Here is a 25,830-nt window from a genome sequence, read left to right as displayed (position 1 = left end):
TCTGTAACTCCTTACATGGGTGTTTTGTTCCCAATTCTAAGAAGGAGCAAAGTATCCACACTTTGGTCTTCGTTCTTCTTGAGTTTCATGTGTTTCACAAATTGCATCTTATATCTTGGGTATTCTAAGTTTCTGGGCTAATATCCACTTATCAGTGAGTACATATCATGTGAGTTCTTTTGCGCTTGGATTACCTCACTCAGGATGATGCCCTCCAGGTCCATCCATTTGCCTAGGAATTTCATAAATTCATTGCTTTTAATAGCTGATTAGTACTCCATTGTGTAAATATACCATATTTTCTGTATCCATTTCTCTGTTGAGGGGCATCTGGCTTCTTTCCAGCTTCTGGCTATTATAAATAAGGCTGCTATGAACATACTGGGGCATGTGTCCTTCTTACCTGTTGGAACATCTTCTGGATATATGCCCAGGAGAATTGTTGCAAGATCCTCTAGTAGTACTATGTCCAATTTATTGAGGAACCACCAGACTGATTTCCAGAGTGGTTGTACAAGCTTGCAATCCCACCAACAATGGAGGAGTGTTCCTCTTTCTCCACATCCTCGCCAGCATCTGCTGTCACCTGAATTTTTGATCTTAGCCAATCTGACTGGTGTGAGGGAGAATCTCAGGGTTGTTTTGATTTGCGTTTCTCTGATGATTAAGGATGCTGAACATATTTTCAGGTGCTTCTCTGCCATTCAGTATTCCTCAGGTGAGAATTCTTTGTTTAGCTCTGAGCCCCATTTTTTAATGGGGTTATTTGATTTTCTGGAGTCCACCTTCTTGAGTTATTTATATATTTTGGATATTATTTCCCTATCTGATATAGGATAGGTAAGGATCCTTTCCCAGTCTGTTGGTGGCCTTTTGTCTTATTGATGGTGTCTTTTGCCTTACAGAAGCTTTGCAATTTTATGAGGTCCCATTTGTCAATTCTCGACCTAATAGCACAAGCCATTGCTGTTCTATTCAGGAATTTTTCCCCTGTGCCCATATCTTCGAGTGTTTTCCGAACTTTCTCCACTATAAGTTTCAGTATCTCTGGTTTTATGTGGAGTTCCTTAATCCACTTAGATATGACCTTAGTACAAAGAGATAGGAATGGATCAATTCGCAATCTTCTACATGATAACCACCAGTTGTGCCAGCACCATTTGTTGAAAATGCTGTCTTTTTTCCACTGGATGGTTTTAGCTCCCTTGTCAAAGACCAAGTGACCATAGGTTTGTGGGTTCATTTCTGGGTCTTCAATGCTATTCCATTGGTCTACTTGTCTGTGGCTATACCAGTACCATGCAGTTTTTATCACAATTGCTCTGTAGTACAGCTTTAGGTCAGGCATGGTGTTTCCACCAGAGGTTCTTTTATCCTTGAAGAGTTTTTGCTATCCTAGGTTTTTTGTGATTCCAGATGAATTTGCAGATTGCTCTTTCTAATTCGTTGAAGAATTGAGTTGGAATTTTGATGGGGATTGCACTGAATCTGTAGATTGCTTTAGCCATCTTTACTAAATTGTCCCTGCCAATTCATGAGCATGGGAGATCTTTCCATCTTCTGAGATCTTCCTTAATTTCTTTCTTCAGAGATTTGAAGTTTTTATCATACAGATCTTTCACTTCCTTAGAGTCAAGCCAAGGTATTTTATATTATTTTTGACTATTGAGAAGGGTGTTGTTTTCCTAATTTCTTTCTCAGCCTGTTTATCCTTTGTGTAGAGGAAGGCCATTGACTTCTTTAACTTTATATCCAGATATTTCATTGAACCTGTTTATCAGGTTTAGGAGTTCTGTGGTGGATTTTTTAGGGTCACTTATATATACTATCATATCATCTGCAAAAAGTGATATTTTGACTTCTTCCTTTCCAATTTGTATCCCCTTGATTTCCTTTTGTTGTCTAATTGCTCTGATTAGGACGTCAAATTTGATTTTGACAATTTGAATAGGTAGGGAGAAAGTGGGCAGCCTTGTCTAGATCCTGATTTTAGTGGGATTGCTTCCAGCTTCTCACCATTTCCCTTGATGTTGCTTATTGGTTTGGTGTAGATTGCTTTTATCATGTATAGTTATGAGCCTTGAATTCCTGATCTGTCCAAGACTTTTATCATGAATGTGTGTTGGATTTTGTCAAATGCTTTCTCAGCATCTAACTAGATGATCATGTTGTTTTTGTCTTTGAGTTTGTTTATACAGCGGATTACATTGATGGATTTCCATATATTAAACCATCCCTGCATCCCTGGAATGAAACCTACTAGGTCAGGATGGATGATTGTTTTGATGTGTTCTTGGATTTGGCCAGGGAGAATTTTATTGAGTATTTTTGCATAGATATTCATAAGGGAAATTGGTCCCACGTTCTCTATCTGTGTTGGGTCTTTCTGTGGTTTTGGTTTCAGAGTAATTGTGGCTTCATAGAATGAGTTGGGTAGAGTACCTTCTGCTTCTATTTTGTGGAATAGTTTGTGAAGAACTGGAATTATATCTTCTTTGAAGGTCTGGTATAACTCTACACTATACCCATTTGGTCCTGGGCTTTTTTTGGTTGGGAGATTATTAATGACTGCTTCTATTTCTTTAGGGGATAAAAGACTGTTTAGATCATTTACCTGATCCCGATTTAAGTTTGGTACCTGGTATCTGTCTAGAAACTTGTCCATTTCATCCAGGTTTTCCAGTTTTGTTGAGTATAGCCTTTTGTAGAAGAATCTGGTATTGTTTTGGATTTCTTCAGGATCTGTTGTTATGTTACCGTTTTAATTTCTGTTTTGTTAATTAGGATGCTGTCCCTGTGCCCTCTAGTGGGTCTGGTTAAGGGTTTATTTATCTTGTTGATTTTTCTCAAAGAACCTGCTCCTCCTTTGCTTGATTCTTTGAATAGTTCTTCTTTCCATTTGGTTGATTTCGCCCCTGAGTTTGATTATTTCCTGCCAACTATTCCTCTTGGGTGAATTTGCTTCCTTTTGTTCTAGAGCTTTTAGGCATGTTGTCAAGCTGCTAGTGTGTGCTCTCTCTAGTTTCTTTTTGGAGGCACTCAGAGTTATGAGTTTCCCTCTTAGAAATGCTTTCATTGTATCCCATAAGTTTGGGTATGTTGTGTCTTCATTTTCATTAAACTCTAAAAAGTCTTTAATTTTTTTCTTTATTCTGTCCTTGTACAAGGTATCATTGAGAAGAATGTTGTTCAGTTTCCACATGAATGTTGGTTTTCTATTATTTATGTTGTTATTGAAGATCAGCCTTAGTCCATCGTTGTCTGATAGGATGCATGGGACAATTTCAATATTTTTGTATCTGTTGAGGCCTGTTTTGTGACCAATTATATGGTCAATTTTGGAGAAGGTACCATGAGGTGTTGAGAAGAAGTTATATCCTTTTGTTTTAGGATAAAATGTTTTGTAGATTTCTGTTATATCCATTTGTTTCATCACTTCTATTAGTTTCAGTGTGTCCCTGTTTAGTTTCTGTTTCCATGATCTGTCCATTGATGAAAGTGGTGTGTTGAAGTCTCCCACTATTATTGTGTGAGGTGCAATGTGTGCTTTGAGCTTTACTAAAGTTTCATTAATGTATGTGGCTGCCCTTGCATTTGGAGCATAGATATTCAGAATTGAGAGCTCCTCTTGGGAGAGTTTCCCTTTGATGAATATGAAGTGCTCCTCCTTTTTTGATGACTTTGGGTTGGAAGTTGATTTTATTAGATATTACAATGGATACCCCAGCTTGTTTCTTCAGACCATTTGCTTGGAAGATTATTTTCCAGCCTTTCATTCTGAGGTAGTGTCTGTCTTTTTCCCTGAGATGGGTTTCCTGTAAGCAGCAGAATGTTGGGTCCTGTTTGTGTAGCCAGTCTGTTAGTCTATGTCTTGTTATTGGGGAGTTGAGTCCTTACCTTTTAATCTTAAGAAAGAACACTACATACAAAGAATATATTTAGCTTGAGAGAGTATTTTAATAAAAATATCCACAAGAGGCTTATTTAATTTTTATTTTATAAAATCATTTAATGTATTTCTTTCTTAAATATCAAGAATTTCCTTTATGATAAGAATTCTTTGAGACATGTCATTCTTGTAGAATTTAAAGCAAACTACTTCTTAAAAGCCTTATTAAACCACACTTTGAGTTTGGGCATTTAAATAAAGTTGAACTCTTTATGGTCTTTAAGCAATACAATACAATAGCAGTTGAAGATGGTTTCATATAAACTGTGGCTTCACTTTGGTATCCTAGAAATTATACCTTAGGAGAAAAAAACCTAATATGTTTTCAAATGCAATTTAAATACCAAAGTTTGTATATATCTTATCTAATTTGAAATGTAAAACAGACTTAGAATCTTTTACCTGCCATTCTTTAGTTGCTTGAAGTGGCATATCATCCATTCTTCTAGAAATAAATGTGTAACTATGCATATCCTTTAAATAATACGCACAAGATCATGAGACATAAATTTGTAAAAGGTTGCTCTCACTTGAAAGTATCATGAACATAGTCTCAAAGAAATTCTAATGGATTTTACTAATTTTGACTCAGTGAGGACATCCAAAATTTGCATTCATTTTCATATGTGTAAGTAGCAATGAAAAGAAATCTAGTCCTCTTTCTTTTTTTTTCATTTTTTAAAATTATGTATTTTCTTCATTTACATTTCAAATGTTATCTCAAAAGTCCCCCAGACCCCCCCCCACTACCCTACCCACCCACTCCCACTTCTTGGCCCTGGCATTCCCCAGTACTTAGGCATATAAAGTTTGCAAGACCAAGAGGCCTTTCTTCCCAATGATGGCCTACTAGGCCATCTTCTGATACATATGCAGCTAGAGACACTAGCTCCAGGGGTACTGGTTAGTTCATATTGTTGTCCCCTTTAGCTCCTTGAGTACTTTCTGTAGCTCCTCCATTGGGGCCTCTGTGTTCCATCCAATAGCTGACTGTGAGCAACAACTTCTGTGTTTGCCAGTCCCCGGCATAGCCTCACAAGTGAGAGCTATATCAGGGTCCTTTCAGCAAAATCTTGCTGGTGTATGCAATGGTGTCAGCGTTTGGAGGCTGATTATGGGATGGATTCGGGTATGGCAATCTCCATATGGTCCATTCGTTGGTCTCAGCTCCAAACTTTGTCTCTGTAACTCCTTCCATTGGTGTTTTGTTCCCAATTCTAAGAAGGGGCAAAGTGTCCACACTTTGGTCTTCGTTCTTCTTGAGTTTCATATGTTTTGCAAATTGTATCTTGTATCTTGGGTATCTGTAAAAAAATGTTTTAATGGTTTCATAAATAATTGTTTTGTCCATTGTGCTCCATTGCCTATAGAGTTAAGATATAAGATTGAAGCTATTTACAGAATAACAAATAGAAACAACTTGTGCTGCCACAAAACTATACCCTAGTCCTGAGTGTCAGTTTTTGCTGTTTGGAATCACATATGAGATAGGAGCTCTTACTCAGTAGAGTAATGATTCTTAGCAAAGATTGTTTTCAAAGGTAGTAAGAATTCTAAGTTTTAAAGTTATTTAAAGTTTTATTTTGTAACAGCTTAATAAGACTAGGATATGTGCTAATTCACATTTAATTTTGATTCTAACTCTGTTTCCTGTCTCTATGATGTTGTTTAAAAGAATTAAGCATTATAACATTTTTCCATTCTATAGTTTTGCCTAGGTCAGTGTTAAGCAAGCCATGAGTTACTTCTACTATCCATCTACTGTGCTGAAGCTGTTTACCAGATTTAGGAGTTCTCTGGTGGAATTTTGGGGGTCACTTATATATACTATTATATCATCTGCAAATAGTGATATTTTGACTTTTTCCTTTCCAATTTGTATCCCCTTGATCTCCTTTTGTTGTCTAATTGCTCTGGCTAGGACTTCAAGTACAATGTTAAATAGGTAGGGAGAGAGTGGACAGCCTTTTCTAGTCCCTGATTTTAGTGGCATTGCTTCCAGCTTCTCTCCATTTACTTTGATGTTTGATGATTATGAATTTCCCAGCTCTTCCCACGTCTTGATCTTCTGTCTTTCACAGTGGAAAAAACAATGAATGTTCTACTGATGATAGAAAAATGTTGCATGTAACAGATATTGAAAACCCATCAAAAACATAATATCTGCTTACAGGAATCCATGAACTACTCCTCTGCTTTAATAGTATAGCATCAAGCCCAGAAGAAAAAAGTTTTCCATTTCTAACATTGTGCTGTAAGACTCAGAGTTAAAAAATAATTACCAATTTATCATTTTGATATAGTAAACATATACATGATGACTTGTATATTTTTAAATACAATTATTTTATCCCCAGTTTTTAATATTACTACTGATTTTGAATGAATCCAATTTAATATAGGAAAACTAATATAGATGTTTGTGAGAGTAACAATTTTTATGACAAAGTATGAAATATTATTATATATGTTAAATGTTCACATAAAAGATTAAACTTAGAATACTATGTTACTTACAATAATAAGTAGAAATGTTATATATCTGAGGAATAAAATAGGTAAGTACAATCATTTAGGATCACTAAGTTACTGAAAGCTATTTCAGGCTGATTACTAGCCAATTTTTCTTGTTACAGGAAATCTTTTGAAAAACAAGTACTAAGAATTTGATACCGTATCCTATAATTTCCATGAAATTTTTCTATAGCCACCTCATCTTTAACTCTAGTACTACCTTTTGGAATTTATGTTTGGTATGTTAGTTGGAGTAACTCTGATGTTTGAGATTAGGCATTTGAGAAACTCCTCACTGGTTACTTCACATCCTGTACCTTTATTTTACAGGTGCAATTATGTTTTTCGTTAAGAGCAGAGATGAGGAAGAGTCTCAGGAAGAGACAGATACAGAGAAAGACTTCTCTTCTCAGGAAACGCCATCAGATCAATCTACCATTATTTTTGAGGAATACTCAGGTAAACTTATGCTAATATATTTAGTTATTGCACTGTAGATCATCATTCTGATCATCATTTACCTTTAAATTAACTATACACTTTAAATGCATAATACCTATCTCAATCTGTGTTGCCTAGGCTTATTGAAATTTTAATTTTTTTATTAGATATTTTCTTTATATAAATTTCAAATGCTATCCCTAAAGCTCCCTATACCCTCCCCCTGCCCTGCTCCTCTACCCACCCACTCCTGCTTCTTGGCCCTGGCATTCCCCTGTACTGGGGCATATAAAGTTTGTAATACCAAGGGGCCTCTCTTCCCAGTGATGGCCAACTAGGCCATCTTCTGCTACATATGAAGCTAGAGACACGAGCTCTGGGGGTACTGGTTAGTTCATATTGTTGTCCCACCTATAGGGTTGCAGACCCCTTCAGCTCCTTGGGTGCTTTCTCTAGCTTCTCTATTGGGGGCCCTGTGTTCTATCTTATAGATGACTGTGAGCATCCACTTCTGTATTTGCCAGGCACTGGCATAGCCTCATATGAGACAGCTATAGCAGGGTCCCTTCAGCAAAATCTTTCTGGCATATGCAATTGTTTCTGGGTTTGGTGGCTGATTATGGGATGGATCCCCGGGTGGGGTAGTCTCTAGATAGTCCATCCTTTTGTCTTAGCTCCAAACTTTGTCTCTGTAACTCCTTTCATGGGTATTTTGTTCCCTATTCTAAGGAGGAATGAAGTATCCACCCATTGGTCTTCCCTCTTCTGATGCCATAAAATAACAAGATTGTCATATCTCACCATGAAGACTGTCTGTCTTTGTATTAGTTCTAAGCTTACAATTTTTCTGCTATTAAATGAGGAATATATTACTATATTTCATATAAAATATTATTGTCAATAGTATATGTTTTTCTTATTTAAAATAGGATATGAGTCTTTCTTATATCAAACTAAGTTAATTATATTTTTCCTATAAAGCTTAAATATTGTAATATATACACACATATATATGCGTGTATATATATATATATATAATAAAAGAGAAATGTGATAGTAGAGATTTGGAATACTCAGAGTATACATCCTGGAAAATGAATATCAGAGTTATAAGAGGGTATTAGAGAGACAAGGGTCCAAAGATGCAAAATTCCCAAGGAAATGTGCATTGAGGCATACCAAGAATTTTTTTTCTTTATTCTTCTCTCATACAATATATACTGACTGTATGATTAAATAGATTTGTATTGCAGTACTTCAAAACAAAAGTAGAAACTATAGGTGTCCTCTTTTAATTTCTATCTCTCATCTCTCTTTCTCTCTTTTTCCATATGTATTCATGTGCACACCCACCCACACATACACACACACACATCACCCACCACAACCCCACACACCCACATGTAACTAGTACAATTACACTTTGTGTTAAAAGCAGATATAAGATACAAATTTGGAGAAATATGGTTCATTCTCCTCTTCTGTCTCTCTCCCTCTCTGTCTGTCTCTGTCTCTCTCTGTCTCGCTTTCTCTGTGTTCATATGTATGTACGTGTATGAAAAATTAGAGCCTGTCTTAAGTGTGGTCGCACATGAATTTAACCCCCAGTACTTGGGGAACAGAAGTAGGCAGATCTTGTTTGAAGCCAACCTGATCTACATAGAAAGTTCTAGGACAGCCAAAATAAATAAGTAGATAGATAGGTAACTTTTCTGGACTTACTCTATTTCCTCCACCCACTAACTTATACTTCTAAATGTGTCTTAGATCCATTCATTTTTATATGTTTTATGATAGCTAGTGCAAGGAAAAACAAAGAAAATAGAAAAGGAAAGAGAATTTGAAAATGTGTTTATGAATATCAAAAATTCTGAGCCCCATATTAAGAAGTAAATGTTTGATGTTGGTTCATTAGTTTTATTTTGTTTTGTTTTGTTTTGTTTCAGAGGAAAAGGTTAAAGCTCTAAAAATCTGGTATCATCTTGAAATCCGTAGTTCTCCTGGACCTCCTGTAGATATAATTGAACTTCATTGTATTGCCCTGGTAAGAGCCCAGTAAATGTTCATAAACTGTCATTTGGTACATATAACAGTTATACACTAAGGTTGTATCCTTAAAACACATTTTTCAAATTAATAAACTGATATTAGTCTATCAGTATAGTCTTTAAATGCTTTGGAAAAAATAGCTTTCAAACATTTTTCAAATTGTTTCAAAAAACATGGCAAGCCAGAGCTTGCATATTTAATGTGTAGTTCTTAAAATGTGAAGAGGTCAAACACTCTATTTTCTTTTAATTTTATTACAGTTATATGTGATTTTAGGTGTGTGTCTACTACAGAATTGAGAAGACAACTTTTCTTTTTTTATATGGGTCTTGGCAATTGAGCCCAGGTATTGTTGGGCTTGGTAACAAGCACTTTGGCTTTCTTGCTGGCCCAGAATGATTTTTAGGAAATAAAATGGATTTGGTGATATTATATGGGATGGATCCCCTGGTGGGTCAGTCTCTGGATGGTCATTTCTTCAGTCTCTGCTCCACACTTGTAACTCCTTCCTTGGGCGTTTTGTTCTCCTCTTCTAAGAAGGTTCGAAGAAGCCACATTTTGATCTTCCTTCTTGAGTTTCATGTGCTTTCTGACAGGAGCCTGATATAGCTGTCTCCTGAGAGGCTCTGCCAGTGCCTGACAAATACAGAAGTAAATGTTCACAGCCATCCATTGGACTGAGCATAGTGTCCCCCAATGAAGGAGCTAGAGAAAGGACTGAAGGAGCTGAAGGGGTTTGCAGCCACATAGGAGGAACAACAATATGAACTAACCAGTACCCCCAGAGCTCCCTTGGACTAAACCACCAATCAAAGAAAACACATGGTGGGACTCATGACTCTAGCTGCATATGTAGCAGAGGGTGACCTAGTTGGTCATCAGTGGGAGGAGAGGCCCTTGGTCCTGTGCAGGCTATATGCCCCAGTGTGGGGGAATGCCAGGGCCAGGAAGGGGGAGTGGGTGGGTTGGGGAGCAGGGGGATGGGGGAGAGGATAGGGGATTTTCGGAGGGGAAACCAGGAAATGGGATAACGTTTGAAATGTAAATAAAGAAAATATCTAATAAAAACAGAAATAAAATTGAATCAAAGATAATAATAAAACAGTACCAGAAAACATAAGATAGATTAAGAAACTAGTGTTTGTTGTTTAGTTTGTTTCTTCTTGATTTAGTTGGGTTTGTTTTCTTTGTTTTTACATCTTAGAGACTGTGTATCATGTTCTTCAACTAACACTGTTTGTGAGACCTATCTGACTAGTAGACGAGATTAAATGAGCAAGCCCAAGTGCTTTCCTTCCATTTTTCCATTTTTTTCTCTCCAGCTCTAGGTAGAATTGGTAGACCACTGTGTAGTTTATTGTAGTTGATCATATTTGTGTCCGTGACATATAACTGTCCTGTATTTTATTTTTTATTTGACTCCTGGAAACCTCTTTAAATGCTAAGTTCTATAATAGTCTTATAAACTCCATCAGGTTGCTTAGAAAAGCAGTAAAATGTGGCATCATTCCATTGCTGAATTATTTCTATAAGAAATAATTGGAACTAGACCTCATGGTAATAATGCTACTGGTAAAATCTTATCTTAATTATGTTAGGTCTCTCTATAATGCTTGCCGTTAAAGCTGCTTTATATCTGGTATTGTTTTTTCAAGATTAATTGGGGATAACATGTATGAGATTAAGATTGAATAAAGTTATATTTAGTATTGTATCTGGAAAGAAAAACACAAATGGCATTAAATAATACTTTTTTTGTTTGCCTTTTATAGAAATGATTATCTTGACTACAAAGTTGATCATATCATTTTTTTCCTTTCAAAATCCTAGGAGACAACATGCATTGAAATTCCTATCTCTAATTCAAAAAATCAACCTGTTTGTTTAGATGTGAAATTAACATGTTCTGCCCTTAATGGACCAGTAGAAATGACATTGGCTCCATTGGAAAGTGTGACCTATATTGTATGGTATTCTCCAGCAACCACAGGCTATAAAGAAGAAAGGTGTGTTTTGGGCTTGGATTGTAATTTGTTGTTGAGCCTTTGAAGATAGAGCTTTAAAATAATTGCTTTACATACCTTGTTACTATTCTCTGATAAGAACTAATTAACAATTATTTTTGTTTGCTTCAATGCAAAATTACTACTCACTAAAATATGAAATTAAAACATTCCAGCATTTCCTAGTTTGCTTTTTATTACTCAAATATTCCTTAGTCCAACAACTGAGCTGAGACTAGTTCAGGAGAACTAGGGTTTTAACTTTTACTTTTCTTGATAAAAATTCAACTCTCCTTTTGAGTAATTAGCTATCAATTATTTGCTTGTAAGGCACAGACAAAGTTATATTTTAAATATTATCTTCTACTGAAAACATATATATGCACAAACATATACACACTTGTAAATATTAGAAGTATGTGAGTATGTTGTCTCATAGAATGATAACTGTGGAAATGATTGCTTCTCATAAAATAAAGAAATAACTACTTATAATTTTAATTAAGGGATACTAAAATGATACATATTTTAAACCTTAACAAATAAAATCTATAATAGTGTAAATTGGGAAAAGAATAGCTTAGTCCACTAACATGGTAGGTTGCAATTGTAATCAGGAGACAGAGGAATGTTTGAGTAAGAGGCAAGCACATACTACATAGTGAGTTCTAGGCCAGCTTGAACTAAAATGAGGCCCTATCACAAAGAAAATTAAATAGAAGTACCAGAGGAAGAGGAACAGGGTAATTAAAAAAAGAAGAGGAGAGGAGAATGTTATTTAAAAATCTTGTAATACATCACCATTAGAAATGTTGGCTTTTTCATTTTTCTAATGTGACCCTAGGCTTTACATGTACCAGTTAAAACTTCATTTTTCTTTATTTGTATGTATTAGAAGGCATACTATTGGCTTCTTATCATTACTTGCTTATTCTAGTATAAACTTGGTATGTATTTTATATTAATAAAATTCTTATAGCAAAAATAAGGCTGATTGACTCATCGATTTTATAAAAAATGAAATTCAAATTCAAAAAGTTAAGTGATTTGATCAAAGTTATATAAATACAATACAATAAAGCTGAGATATCAACCCAGTGATGCATTTATAATTTCACAAACACCATCTTCTGAAAGGGGAGTACATGTTGATTATAAAGTATTCTTTAAAACCACATATTCATAATGTCCTTCAAAAAATGAGTGCATGCATTTAGTTCAACAAAGTATATTTGATTTAACTACAAGTATAAACATGGATTTTTTTAAACACTGACATTTAAAGCACTTTTGTAAATCAAATTCCAGTCTTTCAATAAAAATTCATTAAATCTATATTAATAACAGTATTCCATTTCATTAATGAAGTAATCTTCCTGCCAAAAATTTAAAAAATTACAAATTCATTTCTGGTAAGACTAGATTATATAATACAATAGTGATTAAGTGCTCTATTTGAAATCGGATATTTCTGCCATTTTATATTTTGATCTTCCACATTTATTATACAAACTAAAACAACTAACAAGATTTTCAAAATTTTTCCAAAACAGCATTATTTTTCAACCTGAAATGGGTGAAGAATTCTGGTATTTACTTAAATTAACAACTGAACTTCCAAAACCAAAGGAAATACCAGAAATGCAGTGTGATCTTGGAAAGTAAGTTCTGTTTAGTAATTTTGTTGTAGAAAACGAGAAAATCACTGTTGTAAAGCATTTAACCCTTTATAATACAAAATAAATACATTTCTAATGTGAAATCTATCAAAAGAAACAGATTGGGGTGTGGTTAAGAGTTCACAGTAGTGCCCTTACCTGGCATCAGTGGAACAGGAGGCTTTTGGTCCTGTTAGGGCTTGATGACCCAGCATAGAGGAATGCCAGGGTGGGGAGGCAGGAGTGAGTGGGTGGGTGGGAGAACACCCTCATAGAAGCAGGGGGAGGTAGGGAAAGGTTAGGGGGTTTTCAGATGGGAAAATCAGGAAAGGGGATAACATTTGAAATGTAAATAAATAAAATTAACTATTTATATATATACATATATATACACACACACACCTATATATATCATATATATATATATATATATATAATATATATATATATATATATATATATATTTAAGAGTTCCCTACAAAACATGCTTTCAAAGGAGGGAAAGTGACTAAGCAGTACAGAGCAAGCTCCCATATTAAGACCCACAAAATAAAATGGAAAAGGAAGTAAAGTAGAAGAAAGCTGGAACAGATAAACTATAGTCAGTAGAATCTAACAGGGAGTAAATCTGAAAAATACTTAGCCATTCCCAGACGAGACTGGAGGAAACAGAACATGTTTTTGTGCACATATGATTTCAGCTGTGGAACAAGTTGGGTTCAGGGTAAAAGAGAGGTCTGGTTGAAGTTTTGTTTCCTCAAAACAGAGGGTATGCCGTACACAACTGTGGAAATTTAGGCCACTAGGCTAACAATATGTTCCCTTGACATACCACATTTCACACCCAGTCAAGATCCTGTGCTGTATCTGACACCCACTTTGTTTCTGGTAAACAAGAATATACAGCCTATAATTAACTTTAAGAATATATATTCTAATAAGTACCTTTTACTTAATATCCATTTCTCAGCATGCAAAACGTATGTTAAATCCTCCTTATATGTTGACCCAAAGCACAGCTACAAATAATTCACTACGAAATTGATTAGAGTAATCACTGGTAGATCCAAGATAGGAAAAGGGAAATTCTAAATGCAAAGGTGACAGCATGTAAAAGGCTACACTCCCTATTCTTGTAAAAATAAATCTAGAGCTTAATTCTCACAGTTTTCTATGCCTTATAAAGCTAGGGAAGTGAGTTCTTGCTCATTTGCTCATATTTGTATACTCTGGCTGTATCCCATTATATTTATAATTAAATAATATTGTATAATTAGGGTATATTGTTATATTTTCATATATTGTGACTAATTGTAATAATCATTCTCTGAAATTTATTCTTTCTTTGTGAATGTGTATATGTATACATCTATATATGTACATATTTGTATGTATACATCTATATATGTACTTATATTTAGTGTATATATTTATTTGTTTGTGTATGGAGACCAGAGCTCAGCCTTCAGCATCTTTCTCTGTCATTCTTAACCTTCTGTTTTGAAATAATAACTCTACCTAAACGTGGAATTCCCTGATTCACCTGGGTTGACCATTAAGTGAGCTTGAAGCATCTTCCTGTGTCTTCTTGCCAAGGAATAGTATAAAAGAAACACCACACAGTGCTTAATCAGCTGTGTTCATTGATCGTGAAAAACCAAACTCGGGTGTTCATGCTTGTAAGATCAGCATTTTACTGACTGAGTCATCTTTATCGTGATAACACGTATAAATTTTTCTTGTTGATGTTTTGGAATATACAGTGAAAAATTGCTAATCAGGCTTGGGCTTTGGAACAATCAATGTAGTCTCTATTAGCATTTTTTATTTGAGGTATAAAATTTACTGCTTCCTCTACCATCTGTAGACTTAATGTGGCTGTCAGATCAAAATGTCAAACAGCTGAGCATCTCCAACAAGGGATGAACAGCAATCATAAAGAAGTGAGAATATAAGGTCTGAGAAAAAGATGGTTAAAAAATGTATTTTAGGAATGACGTGCTAGCACTTTCTACTTTAACATATTATCTATAAAGTCATTCTCAACTTCTAAACATATCTCATATTTTAAAATGTTACTATATATGGGCTAGAAAAACAGCTCAGGGTATAAAGGCTCTTACTATAAAGACTGATAATCTGATTTTATTCCCTAAGACCCACATTATTGTAAAGAGCACTAATTCCTGATAGTTGTCCCCGAACCTCAACATACAAGCTGTATGCATACATGTAAACAAAAAGTTTAATGTAATAAGAACATAAATATTAATATATGAAATTATATATAACATTTATTATAAATATGATTTATATTAAATATTTTGCCTCTGCATTACAGCCATTGTTTTTACACTGTATTAGACATTTTTCGTTTCCTTTTGTTTTGTTTTTTTGAGACAGGGTTTCTCTGGATAGACCTGGCTGTCCTGGAACTCACTCTAAAAACCAGGCTAGCTTCGAACTCAGAAATTCATCTGCCTCTGCCTCCCAAGTGCTGGGATTAAAGCCATGCTCCACCATTGCCCGGCCAGACATTTTTCCTTTTAAAACTTTCTTATTATTGTGTGAGCTTGTGGATGTACAACTTTTATGTGTGAAAGCATAGAATTAATTCTATGATCCATGAATGGAGATCAGAAGACAACTTTGGAAGGCTGATTCTTTTTATCTGCCTTAGTGTGGAGTGTATATGTATACCCATATGCATAAACACACACACACACACACACACACACACACACACACACACGCACACACACACACATGCACATGCACACACACATATGCATGTAAACACTTGAAGGAGAATCATGAACATATCTACTCATGCTGTGTGCAATAATATATTTTATTTCCTTCTCATTTCTCTATCCTAACCTTTCATTTTCATTTCCTAGTTTAGTTTTCTGATTGTTTTTATTTTTGGAAAAAAAGTCCACGTAACAGAAAATTAACCATTTTAAAGTATACAGGGCAGTATCATTTCATAATGCTGTGCAACTACAGATCTACCACCTTCCACACCATTTTTGCTATCCTAAAGGAAAAAGTTCCATTAGCCTGTTACTGTAATTTGATCTCTCCCCCTTTACTTGGCAAAAACAAGTTTGATTTCTTTTTCTACTTTATATACTACATAAAGTGAAATTATACAAATTGTACCTTTGGTGTCTGACTTCCATGTACAAATATAATATTAGCCGCTACTTTCTATAGCAGTCAGACAGTTCTCTAAGGAACCATCCATATGAGTAATAGGTCCATAAATAGACTTTTTCCTTATTCCTTTCCCTGCTCACAGTAATTTGCATTTCTTCTCCCTATTATTACTCATGCAAACCCTTCATTTTACCCTATTGCTACTACTTGAGCCTTCCTTGTTTCACAGCTGGATTATAATAACATAATAATCACACGTAGTTACTGTGCTTCCTCTTCCTAATCTGTGCACGTTATTTTCCACCCACCTTTCCACGATGAAGACATCATACTTAAGCACAAGCAAACACTCCAAGTTACTTGATTCTTTCAAAGGATAATCAGGTGCCTTAGCATGATATGAGAGGCCATTTCTATTCAGTCTTCTGACCTGTTATTCAGTGTCATTGCATTCACTATTAGTAGTATCATACCTTATTCTACTGGCGTGAATAGACTTTTTATACAATGAACTTCCATTAGTACTGATTTGAAACCATAGGTTTTTTCACGTTATTTACTAAGAATAGTGAATACAAACCTTAGATTTTATTTCTATTTCAAAACTATGATTCTTTCATTATAAATATATGTAAATCCACTTTGCAAAATTAGATTTTTTTCTGCTATTTATGTTTGAAAATAAAAATATATAAATGTTCCTTCTTCTAATTGCTATCTATACATATATATGTTTATTTTTTATATTTATATATGTGTACACACACATATATACATTCAGTTTCATTGAAGATTTTGTGTCAAGAATTTTATAGAAATTCTATAAAAGACAGATAAATACAAATCTAAATAGCAAGAGTATTTTTAAAGTACGTATTAATCAGAATAAGGTTGCATTGAAAATACTGGTTCTAATTCCTTAAAATTTGAATATCCAAAAGTTCATCAACATTAACTTTTAAATACCTACAGCAATGTTCTAATTTGCCATCAAAATAAATTGCTTCTGGTAGTGGACTTTTATGGCTTGATCATCATAGAAAGTATGACAAAGACACACATTCATTAAAAACCAATGTGAACATCAAAAATATCTGAAAAGTTGTCTTTCTATACTCAAACATAGTTAGAGTTGGTGCCACGCCATAGGAACTAAATAACCCAATACAGCCTAAGCTGTAAATGCTGTTCATATATGAAGTAAATATTATAGAACAGAAGTCACATTTAATTAAAGGACCATGTTTTCCTATCTGAATTCAGTTTATCAAAGCTACATATTTTCCAAATTGCATTCAATATCAAATTCTGAGTTTCGTGTGTGTGTGTGTGTGTGTGTGTGTGTGTGTATACATCACTAGATATGTGTGTCTGTGTTCCATAACATTTTTAGGATCATTTGATTAATTTCTTTTTTTAAATTGACTTTTTTAAATTAGATATTTTCTTTATTTACATTTCAAATGTTATCCCCATTCCTAGTTTCCCTTCCGAAAATCCCCTATCATCTCTCGCCCTCCCCCTGCTCCCCAGCCCACCCACTCCCACTTCCTGGCCCATGAATTTCCCTATACTGGGGCATAGACCCTTCACAGGACCAAGGGCCTCTCCTCCCACTGATGACAAACTAGGGCATCCTCTGCTACATATGTAGCTAGAGCCATGTTTGCTTTGATTGGTGTTTTAGTCCCAGGGAGCTCCGGTTACTGGTTAGTTCATATTGTAGTTCCTCCTAGAGGGCTGCAAACCCCTTCAGCTCCTTGGGTACTTTCTCTAGCTCCTTCATTGGGGACCCTATGCTTCATCCAATGGACTACTGTGAGCATCCACTTCTGCATTTTTCAGGTACAGGCAGAGCCTCTCAGGAGACAGCTATATCAGTCTCCTGTCAGCAAGCTCTTGTTGGCATCTGCAATACTGTCTGGGTTTGGTGGTTGTATATGGGATGGATTCCCAGGTGGGACAGTTTCTGGATGGTCATGCCTTCAGTCTCTGCTCTGAACTTTGTCTCTGTAACTCCTTCCATGGGTATTTTTCCCTCTTCTAAGAAGAATCGAAGTGTCCACATTTTGGTCTTCCTCCTCCTTGAGTTTAGTATGTTTTGCAAATTGTATCTTGGGTATTCTGAGCTTCTGGGCTAATATTCACTTACCAGTGAGTGTATATCATGTGTGTTCTTTTGTGATTGGGTTATCTCACTTGGGATGATATCCTCCAGATCCATCCATTTTTCTAAGAATTTCATGAATTCATTGTTTTTAATAGCTGAGTAGTACTCCATTGTGTAAATGTACCACATTTTCTGTATCCACTCCTCTGCTGAAGGGCATCAGGGTTCTTTCTAGCTTCTGGCTTTTATATATAAGGCTGCTATGAACATAATGGATCATGTGTCCTTATTAAAAGTTAGAGCATCTTCTGTGTATATGCCCAGGAGTAGTATTGCTGGATCTTCCAGTAGAACCATGTCCAGTTTTCTGAGGAACCACCGCACTGATTTCCAGAGTGGTTGTACCAGTTTGCAATCACACCAGCAATGGAGGAGTGTTCCTCTTCCTCCACATCCTCACCAGCATCTGCTGTCACCTGAATTTGTGATCTTAGCCATTCAGACTGCTATGAAGTAGAATCTCAGGGTTGTTTTGATTTTCATTTCCCTGATGATTAAGGATATTGAACATTTTTTTTTAGGTGCTTCTCAGCCATTCAGTATTCCTTAGTTGAGAATCCTTGGTTTAGATTAATTTCTATAGATGACAGATGAGTAGCATTTTATAATTCCCTCAGTGTAGAACATTATTTTTAATTTGTATTGACATGTATTTATTTTACAATCAAATTAGATATTGTTTCTCACAAACATATGCAAATATTATGCAATAATGTAAGTTTTTAAGGGGGATAAAATTCAGTTAAGAATGAAAAACCTTATGATATCATTGATAAGTGTAAACATCACCACATTTACTACTTTTGATTTTCCTCCTAGGAAGATCATTCAAACCCTTCCTTTATATAATCCTACGCATGAAACTTTAGAATTGAGAATACGGAACAGTAATCCTATAAATTTTGTCATCGAGCTTAACAGAAAATTACCAGTAAGTACATTCAGAAATCCATTAAACTGATTTCTCCAACAGCATTTTCTAATTCTACTTTTATAATTCTAATGCAATATTATCATTAGAATCATTAATGATAATTTAAATTTTGATATTTAAAAACTTCTATTCTCTTTTATACTTGCTCATGAATTGTAATTTATTTAACAATCTCATTTTAATATAATATTGAAATTAAATATGTAAATTATAGTCAATACACTGGTTGTGTTTTGTATTTTTCAGCTATTTTATCAATCAGATTTTATAATAGTCTCTGAGTAATATAATTTTATCTGAACAGCTATTATATATTTACAAAGTCATAAAAACAAGTGTTTTAAAATCGTTTTGAGTTTCTAGCCCTGCTCCTATCTACACTTTCAGATTCTTAGAAAGTTCTTGCTCATCTTCTGCTCATGTCTGTCCCATTGTCTCATTTTGGGATCATGAAGAATATGATTAAGTTAATGAGCCTACATTATTTTTGGTTTCCCTAAGTTACAAAAGAAGATAAATTTTAACAAGTAATCACATTTCCAATCTACCAGACACCAATTATATACAGTAAATTTCACCCCATACCATTTCAAGTAAATTTTAGTATGATAATTTTAAGACAGGCATGGTTGTGAGCTTACATTTCTAGTCATAGCTACTCTGGCTACTCACGAGGCTGACAAAAAAGGCTAGATGGAGTGAGCTGAGGAATAATAATACAGTCTAAGAAAAATTGGAATTTTTTCCAAAAAATAAATAATTACAGTGGCTTCTTTTTATCAAAGAACCTCTTCTGGATCTTTGCCAGCATATATTTCTAAATAAAAGATTTTACTCTTTAGAGTTTAAAGGCTGTTGAACAAGTAGACACTTTTTTGTCTTTATACCTTAATATTTGTCTCTTGGTGCCAACTGAGATGTGGTTTATGAGGCTTAGAAAAACAATAAGAGAATATAACATAAATTACACATTAGGTTTCCTGAGCTTTTAAATAAGAGAACTTAAAGTGAGTGGTTAGTTAATGGAGCATATTATCAAAGTACTTTTTATATATTATGAAATTATAAATAAAATAAATTTTCTGCATGAGAAGTTAAAGTGTAGATGTTTATCTATAGTTATACTAACATATATAAAATAATTAGTACTTAATTTAACAATTAAGCAGTGAATCAAATTTAAAAATCAATGCTTGCTATATTTAAAGTTTATATGTACACAGTATTTAAAAATGCATTAAAATTAACATGTTTAAATGTGTCACTTAATGGCATAAATCATTATAAAGCATATAGAGTTCATTGTATAGTTTGCCTGTACTTTAAATTCCTCATTAAAAGTAGAGTTTTTACACTATATATGTGTGTGTGTGTGTATATATATATATATATGCTCTTATAGAAGATGAAATCTCGTGTCCTCAAAGCAACAAAGACAGTATATTGAATAATTGTATAATTAAAAATACAGGCATTTTATTCCTTTATCCATGGCTTTAGACTCCATTTTTCTTTTACTAATTTATCGATCATTATTAGGCATTAAACTAAAAAAGGCTAATATTAGCAATAACCCAAACATTATATAAGAGGCAAAGCTGTAATATATGAGCATAATTAACCAATTGATAATAGATACAATAACACATGAAAATCATAAAAATGTTTTATTTTCAAATTCCTGAATTATATTGTTTACAACTTTTATTTAAATAATATTTATTAATTTTTTGTGTTTTATAACTACTATCAGAGATTATTAAACACCAAGTGCTACATTTTACAAGGATTGATTGCTGCTATTGGATTGTAATTTTGCTTCATTGTGCTTGAAGTTCATTTTTCACTCTACCTTAGTGTAAAATGTCTTTGTCAGGCACTGTGTTGCTGCTATTCCATATCCACTGGTATTACACATTGTAGTATCCCCAGTGTAATATGTTAATTATATATGATACTCAAGTTTTCTGTACATTTTGACTTAATCATTGTTTCCTTTTTATTATCCCTAAAAAAGAATTTAAACATTATTTTACACACCACCAACTAGTACCATGAATATAGCAGGATGAAGTGAAAAAATTATAAAAATTATACTGATGTTTATCAAGAGTTCATTTGTTTTAACATTGACAAAGTTATGTTAGGTTCCTATAGGTACTTGGCCTGTGCCATAGGCTTTTCAAAAGCTATAAGTTTCTAAATAAGCTACTTATTTCCATGGTAAGTTTAAATACTCCTGAGATTAATCCTGACATCTTAATACATAGTGAGTAAGTCTTGCATGATCATTGTCTAGAGAAAGAATGTGGTCTGAGAACTACCATAACAAATCGTACTCATAACATCCTGTATAACCAATATTTGTAGAATGGGTATATAAAACAAATGTTTGTAACTCCTAACATTTATCATGCAAACCCAAGCCATTCATAGATTTGGCACACAAACATTCCACCTCAAAAAAGAATTGATTTTTGATTTTCTTGTCTTTCTGAATTCTCAGTTGGTCCTCCTACCCCACTCTACCACAGAGCTCTCTGTTTACTTTCATCCATCTGGACTTGGAAGACATGGTCATGAAACATGCATTAACTTCTATTGTACTCAGGTATGATTAGTATGTTCTCAGTCGAAGCTAATTTAATGGATTTCACAAAAAGTACATACATAAGTTCAGTTCATCTTTTTGTATCTTTTGCAAATAAGCCACTTTCATTGCAAATCATTAAAGAAATATTTTAAAGTGCAGTTGTATATTACTGATCAGTAAACAGCTAATAAGATATGCTGTAGTCTTTAAAACTAGAAGTAGAACAATAAGTTCTTTCTCAGGTGTGAGATGAAATAAAACAAACAAAAAAATTACTCATTTTAACATTTCCTAAACCAGCTGAACACTCATCAAGATTCCAATCAGTCTAAGTGCTCACTGCCTACCTGCTGAAAATCTCCAGTTTTCAGTGGTTAAATTTGAACCAATAATTCATCTCTCTTCACCTGCTAAGTCCAGACCTTTTAACTTTTCCAATCTTTCTTTCTAACCTTTGTGCCCTTTATGCCCTTTGATATCCCCGAATGATTCACACCTTTTTTATTTATTCATCACATTGACATCTTTTGCAAGTAAAAGCAGTTCATAAAATTTTAATTGAAAGAACTTTTGTATGAACAATATATATTATGTGTGCCCAAGTATCTAAAGAACAAATTTTAAAATAAGCTTTATGATTTATTTTTGAAGCATAAATATTTGAAATAGCTCATAACCTTTGTGGAAATTTTCATATAAATTTCTCTTTCTTCCTGGATTTGCTTGATAGTATCTACCTGAACTGACATGTACAACTGGATGAATAACTGAAAATGAGATAAGGGCAGTAGTAGTCATATGATATGTGTACATATGATATAAAAGTAGAATCAAAACTATCTAGGGAGATAAAAAGTAACAACAAAAGGGAATGGGGAATAAAAAAGTCAGTGGTAGTAGTGCATGCCAGGGGAATATGCTTACTTATATGAAAATGTCAGTATGTGATTCATACATTAGACAGAACAATAAAAACTTTTTATAAATCTTGAAAGTCAAATATATGTTCAACTATGGTTGTTTCTTTTTTAAAACAGTTTAAAGAATGGAAATTCTACCTGTTTGGAGTAGGACTATACCCCAGGCCTATAGAATTGAAAAGAGTAACAACTATTCTTGGTCTTCAGGCATCTGTCATGGTACATTTCAGAAATCCTACCAGTGAAGATGTTTCTGTTGATCTCATATTAACAAGTATGTTATTTTTCTTAGACTTTATAGATATGTCTTTTTTCATTAGAAAATAAAAACATTTTATAAAATAAAAGCATATAAATAAGAGGTAAGATATGTTTGCTGAAACACCTCTTAAGTTGTAGATGGAGAATATATGTACCAATTAGAGGTCTTCTGATATTATTTTTAAATCCACATATGAGTTAGTTGATATATAAGATTCTTATGAAAATTTTCAAATATTCCAGTTCTTATTATGCAAAAGTTTATAGAAATTCTAGTGACACCTTGTTAGGGATTCTGAGATCTTCCTGTCCAAAATCTCAAAAGGAAGTATTCTACCCTTGGCACTAGAGGTTTTGTTTAATAACCCACTACATATGGAAGGATATATAGATAAATAGGCATGATAGATAGATAGACAGACAGACAGACAGACAGACAGACAGACAGACAGACAAGAAGTATTTCACACTTGGCACTAGAGATTTTGTTTAATAACCTACTACACATGGATGGATGGATGGATGGATGGATGGATGGATGGATGGATGGACAGATTTATAATATAGCAGGCATTCTTCTAACATATTCTTTTCTTCTCTCCTATTCCCTCTACCCATCTCCCTGCTTGCAATTTTCCACCCCATTTATTCCACCTCTCCATTTTCATATTTCCTGTTTGCTACCATACCTCTTCCCTTAAAGACTTTTCTTCCCTAAAACCACTAATGGCCTCATTCTAGTTTCTTGAGTTCTACAGTTACTCCAGGTTTAACACACAAAACTATAAGCTTCAATGTAGAACCTACATGCGAAGCATGTTTCATTTATCTCAGAAAAGTTGAGAGTTTTCAAGAAAATCTGTGCACCTTGCTTCATAAATTTGATTTTGCAGCATTTTAAAGTGTAAATCCAGAAATATTTTTAGGCATTGTATACAGACAGAATAGATTAGAGTCAAGAAGCATGGTTCCAGGAAGTTGAAGCCAGTTACAGCAGAAAAGTCTGTGACATTAGTATATGGAAATCGTGGTACATTCTTCAAATTTCTCCCACATCTGAGAAAAATATTGGTCCTTTAAGGAGCATAACCATTTCACACAGTTATTTTGTTTCCAAGTAACTATAATATGTTGTATAAAATAAATGTTTCTAAAGTCATTTTATGTTATTGACACATTTTATTTCAGATCTGTATTTAGCTATGCCCAAATTAAAATTGTTCTGTACTTAAGTATTTGACTGTAGTATATGACTCAGAAATTGAAAACATTTTTAATACTCACACACACATTTACAAGGGAATAATTCATGAGTATTTATGGCTTCACTAAAATACAAATCCTCATTGTCTTCTGAAAGTTACACATGAGAATGTGAACCTAACTTTAACATGTTGCTTGGTTAATATATTTTGTTCACTTGAAATTGAATAGTTGATATGCAATTATATTTAGACTAAGTTAAACACTTTCATCATCAGTTATTCAGACATAACCTGTGACTAATTCTTTACTAAGCATTTCATCTGCACTTTTTTCAAGATATTTTAAGAAAGAAAATATTAGACTAGTGCTAATTTGGGTGCTCATTCAATTGCCAATAACACAATTTTTCTAACTGCTTCCTCTGACTAAAATAGTTTTTTCTGCCCACCCAGGGTAAGTTGATGTTGCTGTTGAGTTCAGTCAATCTATGGATGCCAGGAAATAGTGGATAAATATCAGTCCATATATCCCTGTTCCTGCATTGTGAATTCATTGTAGGTCCATAGTTCCCTATGTAATTTGAAACTTAATCCCCTGAAGCTGTGAGTTAAGTAATAGTATACTAGTCATAGATTTGTTTCCTTTTTGTTTCTGACTTCTGAACTCCTCAACTGCCACTCCCCAAGACCACATCTGAAATAACCATTTCCAAGAAAACTCTAAAACAGGAATCCCCTAATATATTCATTATATTCAGTTGTAAACATTAGATGCTTAAGGGACTTGTTTTTGATCACTATACCATTGGGAGCCATTAAATGGAGGAGTGGGAAAGAAAGCCTGAGTCTCCAAAGGCAAATCCTTGAGCACCTTTGCATACAACTTCTCAATGGGCAGAACTAGTTCCCTAAATCTACAAAACAAAAGGCTTGATTGAGGAAGTACTAAAGAGTAACTGAATAGACTTAGATGTTTTCTTTTCTGAGGACTCTGAAGTCTCTTCAGGAAGTAACTTGAAGGAGCCCCAAATCTCTGTACTTTCTACACCTTCCACCTGTTACACTAAGAAATTTTTTGAGTCAACTTGACTCTCTGGATATTTCCCATACTCATGAGTTCAGATGACATAGAAATGTTCATCACGATTTGTTGGAGATGTTATTGAAAGCATTTCGTAGAATACTGCATGTGACTGTTTATAAAATTTGAGAAACTGTTGACAGTTATTTATATCAGGAAGACACTTTTTTGACCTATGAAGCCAGATTGTCACTTTATAGTTCTCTATATTTTATAATTTTCTCTCTAATTACAGTAGAAAGAAAATAGGCTTTTGAAAGAGAGCTTTCAGTTAAGAATTATGGAAGTCAAGCTATAGAAAATAAATGATTCAAGGGTCAATGCATATATTACTCTATGATAATTCAAAACGTAGCTCCAGAGGAAATGGCCAAAATACTCTTAGGATTAGTGAAAATTCTCTAATGCAGATCATCAATGAGTATTTTTGAGACATAAGAATTTCTGGAAAAATTTAAATGGTCTAGGAACTTAGGGTTTGTTACAAATCCTTTATGCCCCACCCTAGAGCCCCGTGAATTCGTGACTATGTTAAATTTTGCAGACAACTGTTAAAGTTAACTATTTTTCAGTTGTAGAAATCAGCCTTAGAAATTGTTCAAAAGTGGCACTAGAGAGATGGCTCAGTACTTAAGAGTACTGACTACTCTTTCAGAGTACCTCAGTTCAATTCCCAGGAACCACCCAGCAGTTCACACCTGTCTATAACTCCAGCTCCAAGGCTTTGACACTCTCACACAGATATACTTACAGGCAAAATGCTAATGTGTGCAAAGTAAAAATAAATTTTAAAATGATATTTTCAGAGGTATACAATGCATAAATTGACCAGGATCATGAGCTGATCATGTCAAGATGTCTTCTTCAGGATCACCGGAATGTCAGTCACG

At 34.1% G+C, this 25,830-nt stretch overlaps 1 protein-coding gene across 2 annotated transcripts in view; it reads left to right on the top strand.

The window, feature by feature from the left end:
• Cfap47 (cilia and flagella associated protein 47) overlaps positions 1–25,830 on the top strand; it is a 250,794-nt gene that overhangs the window by 175,639 nt on the left and 49,325 nt on the right. For both annotated transcript variants that reach the window (NM_001368718.2, XM_030251473.1), the window contains 7 exons: positions 6,794–6,922; positions 8,851–8,948; positions 10,784–10,959; positions 12,510–12,617; positions 18,766–18,877; positions 21,387–21,491; positions 22,511–22,667. In NM_001368718.2, coding sequence (NP_001355647.2) covers positions 6,794–6,922; positions 8,851–8,948; positions 10,784–10,959; positions 12,510–12,617; positions 18,766–18,877; positions 21,387–21,491; positions 22,511–22,667 — 885 coding nt within the window. The remainder of the gene's footprint in view (positions 1–6,793; positions 6,923–8,850; positions 8,949–10,783; positions 10,960–12,509; positions 12,618–18,765; positions 18,878–21,386; positions 21,492–22,510; positions 22,668–25,830) is intronic.

Source organism: Mus musculus, chromosome X (genome assembly GCF_000001635.26).
Source record: "Mus musculus strain C57BL/6J chromosome X, GRCm38.p6 C57BL/6J".
Lineage (NCBI taxonomy): Eukaryota > Metazoa > Chordata > Mammalia > Rodentia > Muridae > Mus > Mus musculus.
Note: the sequence above shows the minus strand (reverse complement) of the source record. Positions and strands in the feature narration are given on the sequence as shown.